This window comes from Rhinoraja longicauda, chromosome 13, assembly GCF_053455715.1.
Source record: "Rhinoraja longicauda isolate Sanriku21f chromosome 13, sRhiLon1.1, whole genome shotgun sequence".
NCBI classification, from domain to species: Eukaryota; Metazoa; Chordata; class Chondrichthyes; order Rajiformes; family Arhynchobatidae; genus Rhinoraja; species Rhinoraja longicauda.
In genome coordinates this window covers 47,126,687-47,147,487 of record NC_135965.1, presented here as the reverse complement: position 1 = coordinate 47,147,487, position 20,801 = coordinate 47,126,687, and the positions used below count along the sequence as shown (strand labels likewise).

Here is a 20,801-nt window from a genome sequence, read left to right as displayed (position 1 = left end):
CACAACATATATAATCAATAATACAATGGATTAATAATGAGTAATATTGAGTAATAATGAGTAATATTGGGCACATCAGCGGGGGCCCAAGTACTAGCATTACAATTAATGCCCCACAGCGCCGGAGACCCGGGTACGATCCTGGTCTCGGTGGCTGTCAGTGTGGAGTTTGCACGTTCTCCCTGTGACCGCGTGGGTTTCCTCCTGGTGCTCCGGTTTTCACCCACATCCCAAAGACGTGCTGGTTTGATGGTTAATCGGCCGCTCTGTAAATTGCCCCCTAGTGTGTAGGGAGTGGATGAGAAAAAGTGGGATAGCATGGAACTAGTGTGAACGGGTGATCGATGGTCGGCCCGGACTCGAGGGGCTGAAGGGCCTGATACCACGCTGTATCTTTAAACCAATTATAATATTGAACAAATCAAGACTTACCTATCACATTTGAACATGACCAATATGATCCCAAGATGGCAGAGTATTTGAATGACATTCACTGCATAACCCCTGAGGTGATTGTTTGTGAAGCTTGTTCACATCTACAAGCTTAGGTATTTATTTCACAAAATGCTGGAGTAACTCAGCAGGTCAGGCAGCATCTCAGGAGAGAAGGAATGGGTGACGTTTCAGGTCAAGACCCTTCTTCAGACTGATGTTAGGGGGGCGGGACAAAGGCTTACAATATTCTTACACTATATCTACATGCTTCATTTTCTGAAGTTAATTTGTTGCTTATTTTTACCATCTTACCTTTGTTTACCTGTTCCCGCCGTACACGAATGCAAGACTTACATTTAAAGATGAACACAATATCAATTTAAAGAGAGCTATCAACTAATTTCCCCGATTGAATGATGTAACTAGTAGAGTGGATAAGGGAGAACCAGTCGATGTGTTATATCTGGACTTTCAGAAGGCCTTCGACAAGGTTCCACATGAGATTGGGGTACAAACTTAAAGCACACGGTATTGGGGGTTCAGTGTTGAGGTGGATAGACAATTGGTTGGCGGACAGGAAGCAAAGAGTAGGAATAAACGGGTCCTTTTCGGAATGGCAGGCAGTGACTAGTGGGGTACCACAAGGCTCAGTGCTGGAATCCCAGTTATTTACAATATATATTAATGATTTGGATGAGGGAATTGAATGCGATATCTCTAAGTTTGCGGATGACACGAAGCTGGGTGGCAGTGTTAGCTGCGAGGAGGATGCTAGGAGGCTGCAGAGTGACTTGGATAGATTAGGAGAGTGGGCAGATGCAATATAATGTGGATAAATGTGAGGTTATCCACTTTGGCGGCAAGAACAGGAAAGCAGAGTATTACCTGAATGGTGAACGATTAGGAGAAGGGGAGATGCAACGTGACCTGGGTGTCATGGTGCACCAGTCATTCAAAGCAAGCGTGCAGGTGCAGCAGGCAGAGAAGAAAGCGAATGGTATGTTAGCATTCATAGCAAGAGGATTTGAGTATAGGAGCAGGGAGGTTCTGCTGCAGTTGTACAGGGCCTTGGTGAGACCACACCTGGAGTATTGTGTACAGTTTTGGTCTCCTAATCTGAGGAAAGACATTCTAGCCTTAGAGGGAGTACAGAGAAGGTTCACCAGATTGATCCCTGGGATGGTAGGACTTTCATATGAAGAAAGACTGGATAGACTAGGCTTATACTCGCCGGAATTTAGAAGACTGAGGGGGGATCTTATTGAAACATATAAAATTCTTGAGGGGTTGGAGAGGCTAGATGCGGGAAGATTGTTCCAGATGTTGGGGAAGTCCAGAACCAGGGGTCACAGCTTAAGGATAAGGGGGAAGGGACCGAGATGAGAAAACATTTCTTCACATAGAGAGTGGTGAGTCTGTGGAATTCTCTGCCACAGAAGGTAGTTGAGGCCAGTTAATTGGCTATATTTAAGAGGGAGTTAGATGTGGTCCTTGTGGCTAAAGGGATCAGGAGGTATGGAGAGAAGGCAGGTACAGGTTACTGAGCTGGATGATCAACCATGATCATATTGAATGGCGGTGCAGGCTTGAAGGGCCGAATGGCCTACTCCTGCACCTATTTTCTATGTTTCTATGTTTCTATGAGTGTGAATAGCGATTTCTCTACCTTGAAGTAACCCTGCCATTCCCTCTCTCCACTCCTCCCCCACCCAAGTCGTACTACCTTCAAAGCCGCCTTGTTGCGTTTTATTGTGTAAGAAGGAACCGCAGATGCTTGTTTAAACCGAAGAGATAGACACAGAAAAGCTGGAGTAACTCAACGGGTCAGGCAGCACCTGTGGAGAACATGGATAGGTGACGTTTCACAGAGTGCTGGAGTAACTCAGTGGGTCAGACAGCATCTGTGGAGGGCAGGAATGGGCGACGTTTCTGGTCGAGACACTTCTAAGGGTTTCGGGTCGAGACCCTCATGACCAGAAACATCACCTATCCACGTTCTCCACAGATGCTGCCTGACCCGCTGAGTTACTCCAGCACTTGGTGTTTAGCTCAGGATTCCAGCATTGGATGTTTCCAAATAAAACAGTCCTCCCCTGTACAAACAACACATGTCGATAGTGTTCTGGTTATATAATTCACATTCCTTGCAGCTGTGATTTGTGTGTGTGGCTTGCGGTGTATCAGCAACCCCCTCCCTCTCTCCCTCTCTCTCTCTCTCTCTCTCTCTCTCTCTCTCCATCTCTCTCTCCCTCTCCCTCTCTCTCTCTCTCTGCCTTATCGCTGTGTGACTTGGCCACACATTGGCCCAGGCACCTGATTAGAAGCGGATGATGTGTAAACAACTCGCTGGGGCTTTATGATCCTGACTTGACTTTTCTCACGGTGTTGTGAGTGTGTGAGTGACGTGGAGTGTGAGATTAGCCCTGGCCAGGTGCACGACAGGTATCGGAAACTATGCGCTGTGGATTTGTAAAGTGCCCGCGGTCTGTTTGTTTGTTTGTCGGCGCTGGGCGCGCTTTGCCGACCGTCCATGGGCCCCGAGTGTGAGAAAAAACAGCGAGGTGGTGGCAACACGGCTTCATGACCAGAGGCAAGGCAACTGGGAATGCCAGCCAGAACCCTGTACATGAACAGAAACAATGTACACGACCAGAACTCTGTACATGGCCAGAACTCTGTACATGAACAGAAACAATGTACACGGCCAGAACCCTGTACATGAACAGAAACTCTGTACACGGCCAGAACTCTGTACATGGCCAGAACTCCGTACATGAACAGAACATGAACAGAAACTCTGTACACGGCCAAAACTCTGTACATGAACAGAAACTCTGTACACAGCCAGAACTGTGTACATGAACAGAAACAATGTACACGGCCAGAACCCTGTACATGAACAGAAACAATGTACACGGCCAGAACCCTGTACACAGCCAGAACTCAGTACACAGCCAGAACTCTGTACATGAACAGAAACAATGTACACGGCCAGCACTCTGTACATGAACAGAAACTCTGTACACGGCCAGAACTATGTACATGAACGTAAACAATGTACACGGACAGGACTCTGTACATGAACAGAAACAATGTACACGGCCAGCACCCTGTACATGAACAGAAACAATGTACACGGCCAGAACTATGTACATGAACAGAAGCTTTGTACACGGGCAGAACAAGCGGCCGATGAACCCCACCCGCTCAGTGCTCACGCCCGCTTGTTACTAAACATAAAGCTGATCCGATTGCGAGCGTGTTCAATGGTACATCCAAGCCCACTGATCAGAGCGTCTAGCACCGCTGTGAAACAGAACTTGGTCATTTAGAGTGATACAGCGTGCAAACGGGCCCTTCGGCCCAACTTACCCACACCGGCCAACATGTCCCGGTTACACCAGTCCCACCTGCCCGCGCTTGGCCCATATCCCTCCAAATCTGTCCTATCCATGTAACTGTCTGTTTCTTTAACGATGGGATAGTCCCAGCTTCAACTACCTCCTCGGGCAGGTCGTTCCATAAACCCACCACCCACCCTCTGTGTAGGCTTGTATACACTGGAATTTAGAAGGATGAGGGGGGATCTTATTGAAACATATAAGATAATTAGGGTATTGGACACATTAGAGGCAGGAAACATGTTCCCAATGTTGGGGGAGTCCAGAACAAGGGGCCACAGTTTAAGAATAAGGGGTAGGCCATTTAGAACGGAGATGAGGAAGAACTTTTTCAGTCAGAGAGTGGTGAAGGTGTGGAATTCTCTGCCTCAGAAGGCAGTGGAGGCCAGTTCGTTGGATGCTTTCAAGAGAGAGCTGGATAGAGCTCTTAACGATAGCGGAGTGAGGGGGTATGGGGAGAAGGCAGGAACGGGGTACTGATTGAGAGTGATCAGCCATGATCGCATTGAATGGCGGTGCTGGCTCGAAGGGCTGAATGGCCTACTCCTGCACCTATTGTCTATTGTCTATTGTGTGAACAGATGAGATGATAAAAATCACAGAGTGCTGGAGTAACTCAGCGGGTCAGGCAGCATCTGTGGAGAACATGGATAGGTGACGTTTCACAGAGTGCTGGAGTAACTCAGCGGGTCAGGCAGCATCTGTGGGGAACATTGATAGGTGACGTTTCACAGAGTGCTGGAGTAACTCAGCGGGTCAGGCAGCATCTCTGGAGAACATGGACAGGTGACGTTTCAGGTCAGTATCTATGCTCCCCACAGATGCTGCCTGACCCGCTGAGTTACTGCAGCATTTTGTGTCTTTGTAAACCAACATCTACAAGTCTTGCTTCTACATCAGTAGGAGCCGTCTAATGTGCAAGAAATATTATTAATCGTATCTGCTGTGTGTACAGTTGGGCGTTCCCATTAGTATTTTACATTGGCTTTTATTCAAAATGATATATTCGTTAAAATTGCTGTGATTTTGATTGTTTTAACACCGAATACCTCAGTAGAATGGATTTAATTTGAGATGGACGGGTTATTTAGATTTCAGCCAGCGCCGTTCTCCAACAGAAGCATTGTCCGAGTGTGAGCATTTCACAATCAGCACCGCGTCGCTGCACAACCCGGCAAATGTTGTCCGCTGCCCGGGCCTGGAGGTGAACCTGAGCCCCTGCCCCAAACACCACCCCCTCCCCAAAACCTCACCACCCATTACACACCACCCCCAACCTCCCCCACACACCCACCCCCACCCCAAACACACCCACACCCCCCACACACCCACCCCCCACACACCTAAACCCCACACAACCAACCCCCACACACCCAAACCCCACCCCCCACACAACCAACCCCCACACAACCAACCCCCACACACCCAACCCCCCCCCACACACCCACCCCCCCCCCCACCCCCCACACATCCAACCCCCACACACCCAGCCCCCACAGACCCGCCCTCCAAATCCGCCCCTGTCCTAAAAGCACCACCCCAACCTCCCCTACACACCCACTCCCCAACACCCCAGCTTGTATTGGAGCCTACCAGGGAGAAGGCAATTTTGGATGTAGTGTTATGCAATGAACCTGATCTGATAAGGGGACTCGAGGTAAATGATCCATTAGGATGCAGTGGTCACAATATGATAAGTTTTACTCTACAAATTGAGAGGGAGAAGGGAAAATCAGAAGTGTCAGTATTACAGTATAGCAAAGGGGATTACAGAGGCATGAGGCAGAAGCTGGCCAGATTTGAATGGAAGGAGGCCCTAGCAGGGAAGACGGTGGAATAGCAATGGCAGGTGTTCCTGGGAATAATGCAGAGGTTGCAGGATCAATTTATCCCAAAGAGGAGGAAAGATTCTAAGGGGAGTAAGAGGCACCCGTGGCTGACAAGGGAAGTCAAGGGCAGCATAAAAATAAAAGAGAAGTATAACATAGCAAAGAAGAGTGGGAAGTCAGAGGATTGGGAATCTTTTAAAGAGCAACAGAAGATAACTAAAAAGGCAATACGGGGAGAAAAGATGAGGTACGAGGGTAAACTAGCCAATAATATAAAGGAGGATAGTAAAAGCTTTTTTAGGTATGTGAAGAGGAAAAAAATAGTCAAGGCAAATGTGGGTCCCTTGAAGTCAGAAGCAGGGGTATTTATTTATGGGGAACAAGGAAATGGCAGACGAGTTGAACAGGTACTTTGGATCTGTATTCACCAAGGAAGATACAAACAATCTCCCAGATGTTCTAGTGGCCAGAGATCCTAGGGTGACGGAGGAACTGAAGGAGATTCACATTAGGCAGCAAATGGTGTTGGGTAGACTGATGGGACTGAAGGCTGATAAATCCCCAGGGCCTGATGGTCTGCATCCCAGAGTACTTAAGGAGGTGGCTCTAGAAATTGTGGGTGCATTGGTGATCATTTTCCAATGATCTATAGATTCAGGATCAGTTCCTGTGGATTGGAGGGTAGCTAATGTTATCCCACTTTTTAAGAAAGGAGGGAGAGAAAACGGGAAATTATAGACCAGTTAGTCTGACATCAGTGGTGGGGAAGATGCTGGTGGGGAAGATGCTATGAGGATGCAGGGTGACTTGGACAGGTTGTGTGAGTGGGAGGATGCATGGCAGATGCAGTTTAATGTGGATAAGTGTGAGGTTATCCACTTTGGTGGTAAGAATAGGAAGGCAGATTATTATCTGAATGGTGTCAAGTTAGGAAAAGGGGACATACAACGAGATCTGGGTGTCCTAGTGCATCAGTCACTGAAAGGAAGCATGCAGGTACAGCAGGCAGTGAAGAAAGCCAATGGAATGTTGGCCTTCATAACAAGAGGAGTTGAGTATAGGAGCAAAGAGGTCCTTCTACAGTTGTACAGGTCCCTAGTGAGACCGCACCTGGAGTACTGTGTGCAGTTTTGATATCCAAATTTGAGGAAGGATATTAATGCTATTGAGGGCGTGCAGCGTAGGTTTACTAGGTTAATTCCCGGAATGGCGGGACTGTCGTATGTTGAAAGACTGGAGCGACTAGGCTTGTATACACTGGAATTTAGAAGAATGAGAGGGGTCTTATCGAAACATATAAGATTATTATGGGGTTGGACACGTTAGAGGCAGGAAACATGTTCCCAATGTTGGGGGAGTCCAGAACAAGGGGCCACAGTTTAAGAATAAGGGGTAGGCCAATTAGAACAGAGATGAGAAAAAAACATTTTCAGTCAGAGAGTTGTAAATGTGTGGAATTCTCTGCCTCAGAAGGCAGTGGAGGTCAAGTCTCTGAATGCTTTCAAGAGAGAGCTAGATAGAGCTCTTAAGGATAGCGGAGTCAGGGGGTATGGGGAGAAGGCAGCAACGGGGTACTGATTGAGAATGATCAGCCATGATCACATTGAATGGTGGTGCTGGCTCGAAGGCCCGAATGGCCTCCTCCTGCACCTATTGTCTATTGTCTATAACCCCCAAATCCGCCCCCACCCCCAAAACAGCCCCCAACCCCCAAACACCCACCTCCACCCCAACCCCCAAATTCGCCCCCGCCCCAAAAACTCTCCCCCCCCCCCCCCCCCCTGCCCGGGGTCAAAGTCCAACACCGCCCGCAACCTGCGGCAACTTGCAGCCAAGGTTTGGCGCATCTCTGGGTGTTTAGCAAATGCAAAAATAAACAATAGTGCAGATTGATCATAATAAACCGAGATGCATCACAACGCAGTCAGCGGCCGCCGCTCCACTAACGCACCCCGTGTGACAGCGACACACTGCATGCAACTACTGGCAGCGATGACTACTGGCAGCCCCACTGCGTGCCCGCACCCAGCCCCGCACCCGCAACACACGCGCCCCGCAACACACCCGCCCCCCGCCCCGCAACATACGCGCCCCCCACCCGCAACACACGCGCCCCCCGCCCGGCAACACACGCGCCCCGCAACACACCCGCCCCGCAACATACGCGCCCCCCACCCGCAACACACGCGCCCCCCGCCCGCAACACACGCGCCCCCCACCCGCAACACACGCGCCCCCCGCCCGGCAACACACGCGCCCCCCGCCCGGCAACACACGCGCCCCGCAACACACGCGCCCCCCACCCGCAACACACGCGCCCCCCGCCCGGCAACACACGCGCCCCCCGCCCCGCAACACACGCGCCCCCCACCCGCAACTCACGCGCCCCCCACCCGCAACACACGCGCCCCCCGCCCCGCAACACACGCGCCCCCCGCCCCGCAACACACGCGCCCCCCACCCGCAACTCACGCGCCCCCCACCCGCAACACACACGCCCCCCGCCCCGCAACACACGCGCCCCCCGCCCCGCAACACACGCGCCCCCCACCCGCAACACACGCGCCCCCCACCCGCAACACACGCGCCCCCCGCCCCGCAACACACGCGCCCCCCACCCGCAACACACGCGCCCCCCGCCCCGCAACACACGCGCCCCCCACCCGCAACACACGCGCCCCCCACCCGCAACACACGCGCCCCGCACCCGCAACACACGCGCCCCCCGCCCCGCAACACACGCGCCCCCCGCCCCGCAACACACGCGCCCCCCGCCCCGCAACACACGCGCCCCCCGCCCCGCAACACACGCGCCCCCCACCCGCAACACACGCGCCCCCCGCCCCGCAACACACGCGCCCCCACCCGCAACACACGCGCCCCCCGCCCCGCAACACACGCGCCCCGCACCCGCAACACACGCGCCCCCCACCCGCAACACACGCGCCCCCCACCCGCAACACACGCGCCCCCCGCCCCGCAACACACGCGCCCCCCGCCCCGCAACACACGCGCCCCGCAACGCACGCGCCCCCCGCCCCGCACCCGCAACACACGCGCCCCCCGCCCCCGCAACACACCCGCCCCCCACCCGCCCCGCAACACACGCGCCCCCCACCGGCAACACACGCGCCCCGCACCCGCCCCGCCCCGCAACACACGCGCCCCCCACCCGCCCCGCCCCGCAACACACGCGCCCCGCACCCGCCCCGCCCCGCAACACACGCGCCACGCACCCGCCCCGCAACACGAGCCGCGGGAGGCAGCCTGGCCTCACCCCTCCCCCCACCCACCCCCCACCCACCCCCCCCTCCTCCCCCCACCCCCCACCCACCCCCCCCTCCCTGCTACTGCAGCTCCGCGCTTCTTTCATAGAATCGTAGAAACATAGAAGTTAGGTGCAGGAGTAGGCCATTCGGCCCTTCGAGCAAGCACCGCCATTCAATATAATCATGGCTGATCATCCAACTCAGTTTCCCGTACCTGCCTTCTCTCCATACCCCCTGATCCCTTTAGCCACAAGGGCCACATCTAACTCCCTCTTAAATATAGCCAATGAACTGGCCTCAACTACCTTCTGTGGCAGAGAATTCCACAGATTCACCACTCTCTGTGTGAAAAAAACCTTTCTCATCTCGGTCCTAAAAGACTTCCCCCTTATCCTTAAACTGTGACCCCTTGTTCTGGACTTCCCCAACATCGGGAACAATCTTCCTGAATCTAGACTGTCCAACCCCTTAAGAATTTTGTAAGTTTCTATAAGATCCCCCCTCAATCTTCTAAATTCCAGCGAGTACAAGCCGAGTCTATCCAGTCTTTCTTCATATGAAAGTCCTGCCATCCCAGGAATCAATCTTTCCTCCCCTCCCCTCTCTCCCACTCCCCCCTTCCCCTCTCCATTCCCTCCCTGCCTCCCTTCCCACCCCTCGCCTGCTCCGCACATTCCCCCCCTCCCGCTCATATGCTCCCCCCCCCCTTCTCCTCCTTTCGCACTGACCGCGGGCGGCGGAGAGACTGAATATTTCCAGCGAGCGTGTGTGTGTGTATGTGTGTGTGTGTATCTGTGTGTGTGTGTGAGTATCTGTGGGGTGTGTGTGGGTGTTAGAGAGTGTGAGAAAGTGTGTGTGGGTGTGTGTGTGAGAGTGTGTGTGGGTGGGTGGGTGTATCTGTGTGTGTGTATCTGTGTCTGTGTGTGAGTGTGTGTGTGTGTATCTGTGTGTGTGTGTGTGTGTGTGTGTGTGGGTGTGTATGTGGGGTGTGTGTGTATCTGTGTGTGTGTGGGGGTGTGTGTGTATCTGTGTGTGTGTGTGTGTATCTGTGTGTGTGGGTATGTGGGGTGTGTGTGTATCTGTGTGTGTGTCTGTGTGTGTGTATCTGTGTATCTGTGTGTGTGTATCTGTGTGTGTGTGTGTGTCTGTGTGTGTGGGTATGTGGGGTGTGTGTGTGTGTGTGTGTCTGTGTGTGTGTGTGTATCTGTGTGTGTGTATCTGTGTGTGTGTGTGTGTGTCTGTGTGTGTGTATCTGTGTATCTGTGTGTGTGTGTGTGTATCTGTGTGTGTGTGTGTGGGGTGTATGTGTATGTGGGGGGTTAGTGTTGTTCCCGGGCTGCGGCAGGATGCATCGGTCCGCTCTCCACGGCGCCGCTCTGCACAACTCGGCACGGCACGGCTCGGTGCAGCCTCTCTCTGCTCGGCTCGGTTACACACCGGCTTTGATCGAGGGTTGTCCCGGGTCCCAATGGGAGTGCGGCGCGGCGGGGGTGGGCGGGCCGTTGGGCGCGGGTTGGGGTGGGGTGGGCGGGCCGATGGGCGGCGGGCCGGGGGGAGGGGGAGGCGGGGGTGGGCGGGCCGATGGGCGGCGGGCCGTGGGGGGAGGGGGTGGGGTGGGGTGGGGAGCCGCGCCGTCATTGGTCACAAGTTAGTGTGGGAACGAAACTTTGGCGAGTTTCACACGAGCCGCTCGCGTGCGGACTCCGCTATAAATAGCGGCTCCACAACACAGCGCACGGCCAGAGCCGCAAGCCTGCCCTCCCTCCCTCCCTCCCTCCCACACCTCCCCTACACGCAGTTGCAAGCCTGCCCTCCCTCCCTGCCCACACTTCCCCTACACGCCGCCTGCCCACACCACTGACAGCCGGGCCGCAGAGCGCCGGCACCAGCCGCCAACACACCGCGTCCACCCCTCTCCTCTCCTCTCCTCTCCTCTGCTCTCCTCCCCTCTCCTCTCCACCCCTCTCCTCTCCTCTCCTCTCCACCCCTCTCCTCTCCTCTCCTCTCCTCTGCTCTCCTCCCCTCTCCTCTCCACTCCTCTCCTCTCCCCTCTCCTCTCCACCCCTCTCCTCTCCTCTCCTCTCCTCCCCTCCCCTCCCCTCCCCTCCCCTCCCCTCGCCCCGTCCCGTCCCATCCAGCCCAGGCTGGAGATCTCACCGCTGCATTCCCACAACCTGCTCGCCGCCCGCTCGGGAAAATGCCAGCGGATATCATGGAGAAGGCGACCGCTTCACCCGTGCCCGCCACCCCGGCCAACGTCAGCGCCACGCCGGATAAACCGAAGACCGCTTCGGAAAGCCGCAAGGTAAATGCCGTGTGCGGGGTGGGGTGGGTATCATCAGTCAGACGCTGCAGCCGCTCTAACTCAATGAAATATAACCGAGATATATACTCAATGAAATATACAGGAGATATATACTCAATGAAATATAACCGAGATATATACTCAATGAAATATACAGGAGATATATACTCAATGAAATATACAGGAGATATATACTCAATGAAATATACAGGAGATATATACTCAATGAAATATAACCGAGATATTTACTCAATGAAATATAACCGAGATATATACTCAATGAAGTATACCGGAGATATATACTCAATGAAGTATAACTATGAGATATATTATATGAAATATCAACCCAATGTGAAATATATACTCAATCAAGTACAACTATGGGATATATGCTCGGTGGAATATAAATATGGGATGTATACTCGGTGGAATATGAATATGGGATGTATACTCGATATGAAACGTCTGCTCAATGGGAGATGCCCCTCTCCACAGTCATCCAAACCCGTCATGGAGAAGAGGCGCCGGGCGAGGATCAACGAAAGTCTGGGCCAACTGAAGACTCTGATCCTGGACGCGCTGAAGAAAGATGTGAGTACACAAGTTGGGAGGTCATGTTGCCGTTGTATAAGACGTTGGGACATGTTGGCCGGTGTGGACAAGTTGGGCCGAAGGGCCTGTTTGCACGCTGTATCGTTCTCTGACTGTGTGTGGCGCGGGGAGAGGGGGCCATTCGCGGTGTGTGTGATAGCCCCTGACTCCTGACTCTCTTTCATCGCTCACGCAGAGTTCGCGGCATTCTAAGCTGGAAAAAGCGGACATCCTTGAAATGACAGTCAGGCATCTCCGGCAGCTCCAGCGCGCACAGATGACAGGTGAGTGTTTAGTCTACAACCCCCTGTGTGGCCCAGGGCTGGGGTATAGGCGCTGATGTGAGACAGGGTCGGCGGGAAGTCGCGTTTTCCACCCAGAGGCCTACCTCGTACACGTGACAATAAACTCAACTCAACCTAACTAAACTCAAAGGTAGACACAAAATGCTGGAGTAACTCAGCGGGTCAGGCAGCATCTCTGGAGAGAAGGAATGGGTGACGTTTCGGGTCGAGGCAGACTTCTTCAGATTTAAACGTCACCCATTCCTTCTCTCCACAGATGCTGCCTGACCCACTGAGTTACTCCAGCACTCTGTGAAACGCCACCTATCCATGTTCTCCACAGATGCTGCCTGACCCGCTGAGTTACTCCAGCACTCTGTGAAACACCACCTATCCATGTTCTCTACAGATGCGGCCTGACCCGCTGAGTTACTCCAGCATCTTGTGTCTAACTTCGATTTAACCCGGCATCTGCAGTATTTTTCCTACAAAACTAAACTCACAAATGCAAGCAAGCATGGTTATTTACCGATGCTAGCCAGGCGACCGCGAACCCATAGACTCTTGAAAATGAAACACCTGAGCTGTTTAAAATGCACCTATAAACATGAACTGACGACGGTGCCGCCCGCGCAGGTACAGCCGAGTACTACATGACTAGGCGGCATTGCGTTCATTACCCTAGACTCAAAGTTCAGGTGAAGTTAAGGCCCTGTACTTGGAGATATGACACTCTAATAAAATGATTCTAAGTTGTAGGGCAGGGGAACAGGCCATTCGGCCCAACCCGCCCATGCCCACCAAGGTGCCGAGGAAGGGTCTCCACCCGAAACATCACCCGTTCATTCTCTCCAGAGATTTGATTCGTACAGGTGTCAGGGGTTATGGGGCGAAGGCAGGGGAATGGAGTGAGGAGGGAGAGATAGACCGAGTCTGAAGAAGGGTCTCGACCCGAGACGTCGCCCATTCCCTCCCTCCAGAGATGCTGGCCGACCCGCTGAGTTACTCCAGCATTTTGTGATACCTGATAGACCAGCCATGATTGAATGGAGGAGTAGACTTGATGGGCCGAATGGCCTCATTCTGCTCCTATCACTGATGACCTTTTACTGCCTGTCTCGCCCGCTGAGTTACTCCAGCATGTTGTGTCTTATCTTCTGTGTGAAGCAGCAGCTTCAGCGGTCCGGTCCCACACATGATAACGCAGTAGACAATAGACAATATGTGCAGGAGGAGGCCATTCGGTCCTTCGAGCCAGCACCGCCATTCAATGTGATCATGGCTGATCATTCTCAATCAGTACCCCGTTCCTGCCTTCTCCCCATACCCCCTGACTCCGCAATCTTTAAGAGCTCTATCTAGCTCTCTCTTGAAAGCATCCAGAGAATTGGCCTCCACTGCCTTCTGAGGCAGAGAATCCCACAGATTCACAACTCTGACTGAAAAAGTTTTTCCTCATCTCAGTTCTAAATGACCTACCCCTTATTCTTGAACTGTGACACTACTTACTGTCTGTGTTTTGTGTTTGCAGCGGCGCTGAGCGCAGACCCGAGCGTGTTGGGCAAATACCGAGCGGGTTTCAGTGAGTGCATCAACGAGGTGACCAGGTTCCTGTCCACCTGCGAAGGTGTGAACACAGAGGTGCGCACCCGCCTGCTCAGCCACCTGTCTACCTGCGTGTCGCAGATCAGCGGCCTCACCTACCCCCCTCCGGCCGCGGGACCGGCCCTGACCAGCGGCCTGGGCCACATGCAGCTGCCCGTATCAGGAGCCTCTCTCGGCGGCGTCAAGGCGGCCGAGGCGCTGGCGGCCGCCACCAAGCTGTGCGGCGGCTTCCAGTTAGTGCCCGCGTCCGACGGACAGTTGGCGTTCCTCATCCCCAGCGCGGCGCTGGCGGCCAGCGGCAAGCTCACACCAGCGGGACCGATCATCCCCCTGTTCACCAACGGTACCCCGCTACCGCCAGCCGCCTCTCCGGCCACTCGCACCATCACGGCCGCCGCCCCCGGCTTCTCACTGCCCCTAGCAGCACCCAGTCCGCTCAGTGCTGGCGGGACCACAGATACCGTCTGGAGACCCTGGTGACCTGCTCGGCCCGGCCCGGCCCGCTCCACCAGCCACTGGCAGCCTCGCGAACAAAGACTCCTTCTATGTGAACTCTGTACCGTCGTACACTGTCTGAAGAACGGGTCTGAAGAAGGGTCTCGACCCGAAACGTCACCTATCCGTGTTCTCCACAGATGCTGCCTGACCCGCTGAGATACTCCAGCACTCTGTGCCTATCTTCAATGGGACAGACACGCACTCTGACTTTACCCTGAATGTTTAACGTCGCCCTTCGTTGGTCCCGGGCGGACTGTTCATTTTTCTACGAGTTGATGAAATGCCAAAGATAAACTCAATGCGTTTAGAGGTTACTTACTTTCGGGGAGATTTATATTTCACAATAAAACGAAAACTGACATTTGCGCGGTGTTGGTATTCGCCGTTCTGTGTGCCGGCGGAGAGAGGAACAGAGCGAGTTTGGACGCAGAGGGGTGGAGAGACAGGGCTAAACACTCCGACCTCCCTGCCCGGGCATGTGTTGGGTTGTGACCGCCTCATCCTTTGCTCCCACAACACCTCCAATGTTTCACAAAAGTGAAATGCGTTTCCTCCCATTTATAGTCATGGAGTCACAGAGTGATACAGTTTGGAAACAGGCCCTACACCCCAACCTGCCCGCACCGGCCAACAATGTCCCAGCTACACCAGTCCCACCTGCCTGCGCTTGGTCCATAACCCTCCACACCTGTCCTATCCTGAAAAAGGGTCTCCAACCGAAACGTCACCCATTCCTTCTCTCCAGAGATAGAAGCATAGAAACATAGAAAATAGGTGCAGGAGGAGGCCATTTGGTCCTTCGAGCCAGCACATCATTCACTGTGATCATGGCTGATCATCCACAATCAGTAACCTGTGCCTGCCTTCTCCCCATATCCCTTGATTTCACTAGCCCCGAGAGCTCTATCTAACTCTCTTTTAAATTCATCCAGTGAATTGGCCTCCACTGCCCTCTGTGGCAGAGATTTCCACAAATTCACAACTCTCTGGGTGAGTTTTGAATTTCTGGATGCTGCCTGTCCAGCTGAGTTACTCCAGCTTTTTGTGTATACCTTCGGTTTAGACAATAGACAATAGGTGCAGGAGGAGGCCATTCTGCCCTTCGAGCCAGCACCGCCATTCAATGTGATCATGGCTGATCATTCTCAATCAGTACCCCGTTCCTGCCTTCTCCCCATACCCCCTGACTCCACTATCTTTAAGAGCTCTATCTAGCTCTCTCTTGAATGCATTCAGAGAATTGGCCTCCACTGCCTTCTGAGGCAGAGAATTCCACAGATTCACAACTCTCTGACTGAAAAGGTTTTTCTCATCTCAGTTCTAAATGGCCTACCCCTTATTCTTAAACTGTGGCCCCTTGTTCTGGACTCTTTAATAATCTTATACGTTTCGATAAGATCTCCTCTCATCCTTCTAAATTCCAGTGTATACAAGCCTAGTCGCTCCAGTCTTTCAACATAGTCTTCCCGCCATTCCAGGAATTAACTTAGTAAACCTACGCTGCACGCCCTCAATAGCAAGAATATCCTCCCTCAAATTTGGAGACCAAAACTGTACACAGTACTCCAGGTGCGGTCTCACTAGGGCCCTGTACAACTGCAGAAGGACCTCTTTGCTCCTATACTCAACTCCTCTTGTTATGAAGGCCAACATTCCATTGGCTTTCTTCACTGCCTGCTGTACCTGCATGTTTCCTTTCAGTGACTGATGCACTAGGACACCCAGATCTCGTTGTACGTCCCCTGTTCCTAACTTGACACTATTCACATAATACTCTGCCTTCCTATTCTTACCACCAAAGTGGATAACATCACACTTATCCACATTGAACTGCATCTGCCATGCATCCGCACACTCACACAACCTGTCCAAGTCACACTGCAACCTCATAGCATCTTCCTCACGGTTCACACTACCACCCAGCTTTGTATCATCTGCAAATTTGCTAATAGTACTTTTAATCCCTTCATCTAAGTCATTAACGTATATTGTAAACCAGCATCTGCAGTTCCTTCTTACACACACACTATCCATGTCACTGTCTAACTGTTTCTTAAACGTCGGGATAGTCCCAGCCTCAACTACCTCCTCTGGCAGCTCGTTCCACACACCCACCACCCTCTGTGTGGAAACGGTTACCCCTCGGATTCCTATTAAATCTTTTCCCCTTCACTTTGAAACATCAGAACCCAGTGTAAATGTCTTAAAACCAAGCGCAAGGGACCGCAAATGCCGGCTTTACAGCAAAGAGACAAAGCCGTGTCTGGCGTTTAAAATTTGGCGCGAGGTTGGAGCTGTTGTGGAGGAATGGGGAAAGGGATGCCGGAGCTTTGTGTGTGTGTGTGTGTGTGTGTGTGTGTGTGTGGACCGTGCGGTCACATGTCGGCTAGCTCACTGCCTCGCCTCCGGGGGTCAGATTGCATCTCCCACAAGTGTGGGCCCGAGCAGGCAGCTTGGAACGGCGGCGGCTCCTGGAACCAGGGCCAGCCACACAGTGCTTGGTGTGTGTGTTTAGTCTCTCCGCACAGGTGGGGTTGGCTGATCGCTGGGCCAGGTGGCGGCACACAAAGGCAGGCACGCACCCGGAACATCCTCGCGTTTGTGGCCGGCTGCACATCTAAAATATCAGTTTGATTTGCGTGATGGTTACAAACAGCTGCCTAATCTTCCTCCAGAGCCTGGCATTTCATACGGTCTTCATGTGGTTTACAGAATACATTGTGGAACGTAGACAGAGTGCTGGAGTAACTCAGCGGGACAGGCAGCGTCTCTGGAGAGAAGGAATGGGTGACGTTTCGGGTCGAGACCCTTCTTCAGACCCGAAATGACTCCAGAGATGCTGCCTGACCCGCTGAGTTACTCCAGCATTTTGTGTCTACCTTCGATTTAAACCAGAATCCGCAGTTTTCCTTCCTCAACTATGTAACGTTCCAGGCGACACGTACACCACCCTAAACCACACTGTTGCAGAAAGACATCGTGTCAGTATTATTGTGGTGACGGTGCCATAGAGTCACAGAGTGATACAGCGCGGAAATAGGCCCTTCGGCCCAACTTGCCCACACCGGCCAACATGTCCCAGCTACACTAGTCATAGAGTGACACAGCGTGGCAACAGGCTCTTCGGCCCAACTTGCCCACACCGGCCAACATGTCCCAGCTACACTAGTCATAGAGTGATACAGTGTGGAAACAGGCTCTTCGGCCCAACTTGCCCACACCGGCCAACATGTCCCAGCTACACTAGTCATAGAGTGATACAGTGTGGAAACAGGCCCTTCAGCCCAACTTGCCCACACCGGCCAACATGTCCCAGCTACATGAGGGCTTTGCCGCAGAAGGCTTTCAAGGCCAAGTCAGTGGATATATTTAAGGCAGAGATAGATTCTTGATCAGTGCGTGTTTCAGGAGTTATGGGGAATGGGGTTATGAGGGAGAGATAGATCAGCCATGATTGAATGGTGGAGTAGACTTGATGGGCCGAATGGCCTAATTCTACTCCTAATTCTTATGCCCTGATGACCTTATGGCACTAGTCCCACCTGCCCGGGCTTGGCCCATCTCCATCTGAACCAGACCTATCAATGTAGTTGAGGAGCCCGATCTAGCTGTGGCGGTGAGTCTGGACATACCCATAACATGGACTAGGCTCAGTAAAGTATATCCCCTGCGTTACAGTCCACAGGAGCGGGGGTTCTCACTGTTGTGTCTTCATCGGGCGCAGCAGTAGAGTTGCCGCCTTAAAGCGAATGCAGCGCCGGAGACCCGGGTTCGATCCTGACTACAGGCGCTGTCTGTACGGAGTTTGTACGCTCTCCCCGTGACCTGCGTAGGTTTTCTCCGGGATCTTCGGTTTCCTCCCACACTCCAAAGACGTACAGGTATGTAGGTTAATTGGCTTGGTAAATGTAAAATTGTCCCTAGTGGGTGTAGGTTAGTGTGCGGGGATCGCTGGTCGGCGCGGACCTGGTGGGCCAATATTATCGAATCTGGTTATAGGAGACCTGATCTAAACCATACAACCCCTGGATACACAGAGCCTGGATTTAAATCACATAATCTCTGATTACACAGAGACTGGATTTAAATCACATAATCTCTGATTACACAGAGACTGGATTTAAATCAGACAATCTGTGATTATACAGAGTATAAGAAAATAACTGCAGATGCTGGTACAAATCGAAGGTGTTTATTCACAAAATGCTGGAGTAACTCAGCAGGTCAGGCAGCATCTCGGGAGAGAAGGAATGGGTGACGTTTTGGGTCGAGACCCGAAATGTCATCGTTTCCTTCTCTCCTGAGATGCTGCCTGACCTGCTGAGTTACTCCAGCATTTTGTGAATAAACACCTGTGATTACACAGAGATCAGATTCAGATCTGGAAATTCTCAGGATTACCATGCACGATGTGATCAATGTACACAAACTGGTGAAATGATTTAATCTAAGATGTTTTGGGGAAACCCCTTCACAAAGTTATGCCCAAATGCACGGCTTCTCCTGGTGAAGAGATTTGCAATGTTGAATCTCCTCTAACCCCCACCCACACATTCCTTACATCGCCATTACAGCTTGTTACCGTTTCGTGTTCATTTTAGAATTACCTATCCATGTTCTCCACAGATGCTGCCTGACCCGCTGAGTTACTCCAGCACTTTGAGTCTTTCTATGGAAACCAGCACCTGCAGTTTATTGTATCTATTTCCTAATTATTGACGTTTTTTTGGAATAAAGGTATTGCCAAGGTTTGGGAATGTGACACGGGGCAAGAAGAGAACATTTCCATTCATAAGGTCATAAGGTCTTAAGGATAGCGGAGTCAGGGGGTATGGGGAGAAGGCAGGAACGGGGTACTGATTGAGAATGATCAGTCATGATCACATTGAATGGCGGTGCTGGTTCGAAGGGCCGAATGGCCTCCTCCTGCACCTATTGTCTATTGTGATCGGAGCAGAATTAGGCCATTCGGCCCATCAAATCTACGCCATTCAATCACGGCCGATCTATCTCTCCCTCCTAACCCCATTCTCCTGCCTTCTCCCCATAACCTCTAACACCCGCACTAATCAACAATCTATCTATCTCTGCCTTAAAAATATCCACTGACTTGGCCTCCACAGCCATCTTTGGCAAAATATCCCACAGATTCACCACCCTCTGACTAAATAAATTTCTCCTCGTCTCTTTCCTAATAGAACGCCCTTTAATTCTGAGGCTGTGCCCTCTGGTCCTGGACTCTCCAACTGGTGGAAACTTCCTCTCCACATCCACTCTATCCAAGCCTGTGCACCGGCAGGGTTAATGATGGATCACATGGTGAACTGGGACACCACGCCTTGGTTGCAGTTGCTATTAGGGCCAATTAACTTTCCTGCACCCCTCGCACACACGAGGTGCAGCCTGTCTCCCGGCGCTAAGTGCCAGCTTGCGGTGCAATCTCTGGCCGGGCCTGCCTTGTTGTGGTGGGCTGGCGGCTTGTGATTGAGCCGGAGCGGTCTGTCTCCAGCGCACGGCCGGGCCTCAGGGAGAGCTCTGGCAGCCACTCAATAACTCCCAGGTGACACCAGAAACCCAAGAGGTCGTGAGAAAGACGCGAACCCTCTGCAGTCGGCGCGCTGCCAGGCGCTGTGGGAATGGTTCACAGCGTCTCTCCGACACGAGCCAATGTTCCGAGCCGCCACTGCCCGCTCCGACAACCCAGCCACGCCGAGCCCGGCCGCACCCCCCCCACACACACACACACACTACCGGCCCGTCTCAAGAACGGTCCCTACTGTCGGGGGAATAGACACCAAAAGCAGGAGGAACAGTGAGACAGGCAGCGATCCGGAACAATGAATGGATAGGATGTGTAGCAATGGATGAATGAACGCGCACACACACACACACACACACACAAACACACGCACACACATAGTCACACAAACACACGCACACACACACACACACAGTCACACAAACACACGCACACACACACACACACATAGTCACACAAACACACGCACACACATAGTCACACAAACACACACACAGACACAGTCACACAAACACACACACACAGTCACACAAACACACACACACACACACAAACACACACACAGTCACACACACACACAGTCACACAAACACACAGTCACACAAACACACACACAGACATAGTCACACAGACACACACACACGCACATAGACATAGTCCCACGCACACACATAGACACACACACGCACACACACACAGACATAGTCACACACACATAGATATAGACATAGTCACACACACATACACGCACACACACATACACGCACACACATAGACATAGTCACACACGCACACACACACACACACACACAGTCACACAAACACACGCACACACATAGTCACACAAACACACGCACACACACACACAGACATAGTCACACAAACACACACACACAGACATAGTCACACAAACACACACACACAGACATAGTCACACAAACACACGCACATAGACATAGTCACACACACATAGTCACACATACACGCACACACATAGACATGTCACAAACAGACATAGTCACACACACACACACAGGTTAGGGGT

The 20,801-nt window shown here is 52.4% G+C and overlaps 1 protein-coding gene across 1 annotated transcript; it reads left to right on the top strand.

The window, feature by feature from the left end:
- The first annotated feature begins 10,699 nt into the window (after positions 1-10,699).
- her6 (hairy-related 6) lies at positions 10,700-14,567 on the top strand. The gene is made up of 4 exons (XM_078410081.1): positions 10,700-11,239; positions 11,735-11,830; positions 12,027-12,114; positions 13,646-14,567. The coding sequence occupies exons 1-4, from the start codon at positions 11,132-11,134 to the stop codon at positions 14,197-14,199; spliced, it is 846 nt and encodes a 281-aa protein (XP_078266207.1). The 5' UTR covers positions 10,700-11,131; the 3' UTR covers positions 14,200-14,567.
- Positions 14,568-20,801: the final 6,234 nt, after the last annotated feature.